Below are 7,270 nucleotides of genomic sequence, written 5' to 3'. Positions count from 1 at the left end.
AATTTAATTGTTCTCAAGAAAGTAGAAAAATGTACTCAAGTACTGTAACCAAAGTATCTGTAAGTAGTTACTTTCCAACTCTGCACATTAGCCAGTGCTTACTGTGCCATACCTTTGCCAAAACTGGCCCAGATACATTTTAGGATAACTGGGCCACATTTGTGGCAACATATGCGGGCCACTTTATGCTCACAACCACATTAGCCAGTGCTTACTGTGCCATATCTTTGGCAAAACTGGCCCAGATACATTTTAATATACCTGGGCCACATTTGCTGAAACATTTGTGGACCACATATGGTTTACACCCTGATTAGACTTTGTTGATTGTGCCACATTTTTGCCAAAGGTGGCCCACATTTGGTTGGCACTATTTGGGCCATATTCACTATTTACCACATGGGCCACTTTAGGGTCACATTCAGATTACACATTGCCGTACACACCGCATCGTTGCCTACAGAGGCCCACATGTGATTTGATACATTTGGGCCATTTTTGCTATTTTATATGTGGGCCACTTCAGGCTTACATCCATTTTGTATGGGCCATAAGAAGGCCAGCAGTGCCGTATCATTGTCTTAAAGGGGTGGTTGATTGCGATTTAACTTTTTTAGTTAGTGTGTAATGTTGCTGTTTGAGCAAAAACAATATCTGCAAAGTTACGTCGCTGAAAGTTCAATGCAAACGGAGATATCGTCTTTTAAAATTATGGCAGTTTAATGCCTACAAAAATGGCTCGTAGGGACTACAACAAGTTACTTCCCGGGTTTGTGACATCACAAACCCAGAAATTTACATAAACCCTGCCCCCGGGAACATGCAACAAAGGGGGCGAGGCTATGGTGCAATACTTTAGAGAAGAGGAAGAGATGTAGCCATGCTCAAAACTAGGGGTGCATTAAAAAATCTATTCATTTATGCATCACAGTTCTGTCTTCTAACGATTCGAATGGATTCACAAGTTTCTAAATCAATGTTCTAAAGCAGCGGTTCTTAATCCTGTTCCTTGCATCCCCCTGCTCTGCACACGCTCTGCTCTGCATCTCTCATTCAGATCATCAGCTCGTCAGCTCAGCTCCAACAATGAACTGTTCGAATTATACACTTGGATGTGTTATAGACAGATATTTTTCACATAGCTATAAGAAACGTTAAACATGGACGAGTGTGCGGTTGCCGTGCTATATTAAAGCTATAATCAGGATAAAACCGTATATTAAAAGCTAACATAAGCAGTAGCATTTACAAATAACAGCGTATCTAAAAGTATGAAACAACAACAAACAAAAAACATAACATTAGGAGCCGTGTGCTTGCACAGGTTCTGTGCAATCCTCTTCACTAATATCCTCTGTGTCTCATTCGGTCTCAAATCAATATTTGATCAATTAATCAATATTGACGATGCAGCGACGCCATTGTTTACAATACAACCGGAGCACATGCCACTGAGCTGAGGGGCGTGACGATTAGACGCGCACTAGGCGGTTTAGCGAATCATAACACACTGGGCCTGCTAACCAATCTGAGCCCATTGCGTATTTCTGAGGGAGGGGCTTCATAAAAACAGGAAATCATCAGTGCGTTTATAGGAGAAGGGACAGAGTGGTGTAGAATAAAGGTAAAATATGGGGGGAATTATGCGTTTTTTTCAAATGAAGCATTAACACACATTAGACTGCACCCCATAAACACAATCAAGCCTAGAAAAAAAACAGTCAACCACCCCTTTAAGTGGCCCACATCTGCATGCTATCAGAATCAGGAAGGTTTTTTTTTTTTTGTAATGAAGCTTCCAGTGCACACACATAATTCTCCTGCAGTCCACAATCATCTCCACTGTTTTGAGCATGTTAAGCTCCATGTTGTTATGACTGCACCAGACAGCTAGCTACTCAACCTCATGTCTGTATGAAGACTCATCACCATCCTGGGTGAGGCAGATGACTGGTGTCATCTGCAAACTTCAGGAGCTTGACAGAGGGGTCTTTAGAGGTGCAGTCATTCATGTACAGGGAGAAGAGCAGTGGGGAGAGAAAGCAACCTTGAGGAGCACCAGTGCTGATGGTGAGGGCAGTCTCACTAGCTGCTGCCTGTCTATAAGGAAGCTGGTGATCCACAGATTGGGGTGAGCACTGAGAGGTGGGTCAGTTTGGCTGAGTGAAGAAAAGGCATGATGGTATTAAGCCAAACAGAAGTCCACTAACAGGATCCTTGCATAAGTCCTTGGTTTGTCCAGATGTTGCAGGATGTAATGCAGTCCCATGTTTACAACTTCATCCATGGACCTGTTTGCGCAGTAAGTAAACCGAAGGGGATCCAGCAAGGGCCATGTAATGTCTTTTTAGGCAGGCTAAAACCAGTGTCTGAAACTTCATGATCAAGACATTAGAGGTCTGTCATTAAGTCTGGTGTTTTTTTTTTTTTGGTTTGTTTGAAGATGGGGGCCAGTTGTTCAGCACAGACTGCGCCAGTCTTCTTGTGCTTGAATGGTTTAAAGTGCGCACAAACGAATCGATAAGAGGAATCGGAATTTTAATTTTATTTTAAAAAAGTAGACGATTCCTGACCTTAAGCATCTTATTCCAGAATTGGAATAGGTTTTGGATTTTCAAGCCTAGGTATGGGTTAACGTTAAATAAAATGTTTATTTTTCGTTCTACTGAAAATGTGCCTGGATTCCATGTTGTTTCTCATCACAGTGAGACAGAAAATACATTTTATAAAATTATATACTGTTATACAAGCTATGTCAATTAGCGTTGCATTGCAATTGTGTGTTTGTCTTCCATGTTTCATCAGTCAAAGCATCTCTATCTGCATGCTGTTCAGCTGTCTCACCTTTTCAGAGTCTCACCTGTGAAACAGACATTACAGCACATGAGAGATTACATGAGAGTTATCCTAAAATGTATCTGGGCCAGTTTTGGCAAAAATATGGCACAGAAAGCACTGGTTAATGTGGCTGTGAGCCTAAAGTTGCCCGCATATAAAACGACAAATATTGCCCAAATAATAAATTACAATTTGGGCCACTTTTGGCAAATATGCAGCACAGTTAGCATTGGCTAATCAGTAAGCCTACACTCTAAAAAATGCTGGGTTGTTTCAACCCAACATTGGGTCAAATATGGACTAACCCAACTGTTGGGTTAAATTTTTACATTAAATTTTTAACCCAAAAGTTGGGTTAGTCCATATTTGACCTTATTAATTAACAATCATCGTTTGTAGTAACCTTACGGTCACACTTCACTCAGGGAGCAAGGAACGAGGAGTACTTGAATAACACAGTCTTTAATAATCCACAGGAAAACCAAGAACAAGGAGGACATTCAACAAATAGACCCAACCAACAAGAACTGAAAGGACTAGGGCTTTTAAAGGCAGAATAATTGGGGAGGAACGAGACACACCTGGAATCAAATTAATACAATCAACACGAGGAAGAAACTGGATCACAGGGGCAAAAACACACACAGAATAGTCCATAATCCTGACACTTACATTGATGGGTGGAGTTAGTCTAAATAGCTTCTACCAACAAGACGGCCTATTTGCACTTAGTGAAATAACACTGTTTTTTAATGACCTGCCTGATGGTTGTGCACTGTCAGATGTATGCTGACCCTTACACTGATGGGTGGAGTTAGTGTAAATAGCTTCTACCAACAAGGTGTCAAAATTTGCACTTAGTGAAATAACACTGTTTTTTAATGACCTGCCTGATGGTTGTGCACTGTCAGATGTATGCTGACACTTACATTGATGGGTGGAGTTAGTGTAAATAGCTTCTACCAACAAGGCGGCCTATTTGCACTTAGTGAAATAACACTGTTTTTTAATGGCCTGCCTGATGGTTGTGCACTGTCAGATGTATGCTGACAATAGTTATATACTTGCATGCTAAATGTAAAAAGCAAGCTGCAGAACAATTTTCAGCATTAATGGTTAAAATTACTAATTGGTAAAAAAAAAAAAAAAAACATGTTTACATCTTAATGTTAGTAAAAACTCTATGCATGCTTCTTTTTTTTTGACACCCAAAGTCTGCAAATTGAGATCCGGACACAGAGGTGACAGTAGTAGGTAGAAGGTTAGCTGTAGTTCATGATTATCAATATTCAAGTATAATACATGATTAACAACTCACATTAAATAAATAAGTTAAAAAAGTTCACTGAATATGAAAACAGTGAGCTACTGTTGGTAGGTGTTAGTTCACCCAAAAATGAAAATTAGCCCATAAATTACTCACCCTCAATGAATTCTAGGTGTATATGACTTTCTTCTTTCAGACGAATCCAGTCGGAGTTATATTAAAAATTGTCTTTGATCTTTCAAGCTGTTTAATGCCAGTCAGCAGGTGTTGCATTGCTTCAGTCCAAAAGAAGTGAAATAAAAAGCACCCATCCATAAAAAAAAAGTGTCTCACACGGCCCTGGGTGGTGAACAGGGTCCTCCTGTAGCGAATCGATGCGTTTTTGTAAGAAAAATAAACATATTTAAAACGTAATAATCAATTTAATCTAGCTTGCACCCACTTGTACACGGAAGCAGCTCCGGGCGGATGACGTATGAGGTCGGCTTTGCGCATGTGCCGCTCAGAAGTGATGAACGCGGAAGCGCAGGGGAGAGATCAAAACAAAACAACGGTCAAGAATTAGAAGTACAAAACGAGGATTTGTAAAGAAGAATGTCAGAGGATTTCGATATAAGCCAAGAGGGGACTGGTTTTCCTTTGCTTAAGTAAAGAAACTTTGCTTCCCTTGCTCCTGTTAACAAACGCTGGTTTTCACGAGACTCACCGGCGCATGCGCAAAACCGACCTCATACGTCATTCCCCCGGAACTGCTTCTGTGTACAACTATTGGCGCAAGCTACATTAAAGTGATTATTAAGTTTTGAATATGGATATTTTTCTTACAAAAACGCATCGATTCGCTACAGGAGGCCTTTGTTCACCCCCCAGAGCCGTGTGAGACACTTTTTTTATGGATGGGCACTTTTTATTTCAATTCTTTTGGACTGAAGCAATTGAAAAGCTTGAAAGATCAAAGACAATTTGTTATATAACTCAATTGTTTGAGCTAAACTCTGCAGGACAGCTGCACTCCAGGAACGACATTGCCTATTCCTGACCTATAGTTTACCAACAGGCTAGCAATGTCTGAAGCACAGCTCACACAGAAGTCACTTTCAAACCAAACTGCTTTCTTTTTTGGTGAATTTGTGTGTGGATATCTTTTGCCCTCACTTGAAATTCATGATCGCAGATTCCTACTGAATTTGGAATAGGTTTATGATGTCTTTCTCACCTCTGAGGTCTTTCCTTCTGTTCACAAACTGTCAGAGATTACATATCTGAAATGCAAAATAAATTGTTTATTAAATTTCATGCCAAAATATTTCATCATCTATCAAAGCAGAAGAAGTTTATGTTATTTGGAACAAGTTTGTCACCTCTGAAATTCCCTCAATTCACCATTAGAGGTTTTTCATCTATATGATCTATATTTAAAGGAATATTGCAGGTTCAGGTTGAAGTTGAGCTCAGTCAACAGCATAAGTTTGATCACAAAAAAAGCCATTCACAAATTAACAAAATTAATTACCAAATTACACAAATCAATACAAAAAGCCATTTTCATATGACAGCAAAAGCTACATACACACATGCATCTCTTATATTTCGTGGTTTCATATAAAGTTCATGCAGATGACAAGTAACACAAATAATATATTATTACTATCTGTGTTACTGACACCACAAGCTGAGAAAAAAAAGGCTTACAGGCAGCTCAATGTCTCCACCCATCCTTACATTTATATAGAGTTCGTCAGTAAGAGCCTACTGATTGTCTTCATGATGACTATCATCTCTCTGCTCCTGCTGGCCTCTCTGCTGCCACACCTGACCTTCACTGGTGAGACTGACTATATAACAGCATATTATATTAATTGGTATCTGCTGAATAAGCTGACTGACAGCAGTCTCTCTCTTTCAGCTCATGTGGATGTTGGTATAGTGAACGGCACAGAAGCAAAACCCCACTCCAGACCGTTCATGGTTTCACTTCAGAAGAACTGGCGACATATCTGTGGTGGATTCCTCATCTCTGATAGATTTGTTATGACCGCTGCACATTGCTGGAAGTAAGACTTCAATTTAGTCTGAAATGCAATTATGAGTTAAAATCATAATATCATAATATCATAATTAAAAGACTTGTATAATAATGGTATTTTTCATTATACTAATAAGACTTTCTTACACAGAAATGAGAAACTAACAGCTGTGGTTGGTGCACATGACCTAAGACAGAATGAAGGGTCTGTCCGCATTGGTGTGAAGTCCTACCACATGCATCCAGACTTCAACATGCACACTTTGCAGAACGACATTATGCTTTTGAGGGTAACAGTAGTTCAAATATCTGTTATTAAACGATTAGTCAGACTGTCTTTTAATGATGATAATGTTTTTGTATTACAGCTAGAGAAAGAAGTCGAACAAAACAAGAATGTAATGAAGATTTCCATACCAAAAAACGAGAGAGACATTAAAGCTGATTCTGTTTGCCATGTTGCCGGCTGGGGAAGACTGAGTTTTAAAGGGAAAAAGAGTTTTCGTCTCATGGAAGCAGATGTGAAGATCATGAATAACACTGAATGCAAAAATAAATGGGAAGACAACTTCTCAGTTTCACAGATGATGTGTGTCCACGGCAATGGAGGAAGCTGCAGTGTATGTAAAAACATTATTGAATTTAGACAATCATTAGTGAGAAGTACTGTATCATTTCAGTCATGTGTTGATCTGTGTTCCTTCACAGGAGGATGGAGGAGGTCCTTTGGTTTGTAAAGACACTGCAGTCGGGGTCACTTCCTTTGGTGACCCAAAAATCTGCAATAGTCACGAACGACCTGAAGTTTATATAAAGATTTCTGCATATATTCCATGGATCTGCTCCGTTATTGCAAATTTTGAGTGATTTTTGCAATAAAACAGAATGAAGAATTTGTTTAAATGTTCAATAAACAAACTATGTGTCACACATCAATTGTAAGTGGTGCTTATTATTGCAGCACTATAAAATAATAGTAGTCTACTGATAAGGATTCAAGTAACTAAAATTATATCCGCCACCAGTGTTGGGGAAAGTTACTTTTAAAAGTAATGCATTACAATATTGCATTACTCCATAAAAAAAGTAACTAATTACATTACTTAGTTACTTTTTTATGGAAAGTAATGCGTTCCGTT

At 39.1% G+C, this 7,270-nt stretch overlaps 1 protein-coding gene across 1 annotated transcript; it reads left to right on the top strand.

Annotated features, from left to right (window-relative positions):
* The first annotated feature begins 5,848 nt into the window (after positions 1–5,848).
* Positions 5,849–7,054, top strand: LOC107675904 (complement factor D-like). Its single transcript, XM_016470399.1, has 5 exons — positions 5,849–5,930; positions 6,012–6,159; positions 6,283–6,421; positions 6,500–6,751; positions 6,840–7,054. Exons 1-5 carry the CDS (start codon positions 5,870–5,872, stop codon positions 6,996–6,998), a joined length of 759 nt encoding a protein of 252 aa, XP_016325885.1. The 5' UTR covers positions 5,849–5,869; the 3' UTR covers positions 6,999–7,054.
* Positions 7,055–7,270: the final 216 nt, after the last annotated feature.

The sequence above is a fragment of the Sinocyclocheilus anshuiensis genome, unplaced genomic scaffold (genome assembly GCF_001515605.1).
Source record: "Sinocyclocheilus anshuiensis isolate Anshui unplaced genomic scaffold, SAMN03320099.WGS_v1.1 scaffold2048, whole genome shotgun sequence".
NCBI lineage: Eukaryota > Metazoa > Chordata > Actinopteri > Cypriniformes > Cyprinidae > Sinocyclocheilus > Sinocyclocheilus anshuiensis.
The sequence above is the reverse complement of the archived record's forward strand: the minus strand, read 5'-3'. Positions and strand labels throughout refer to the sequence as shown.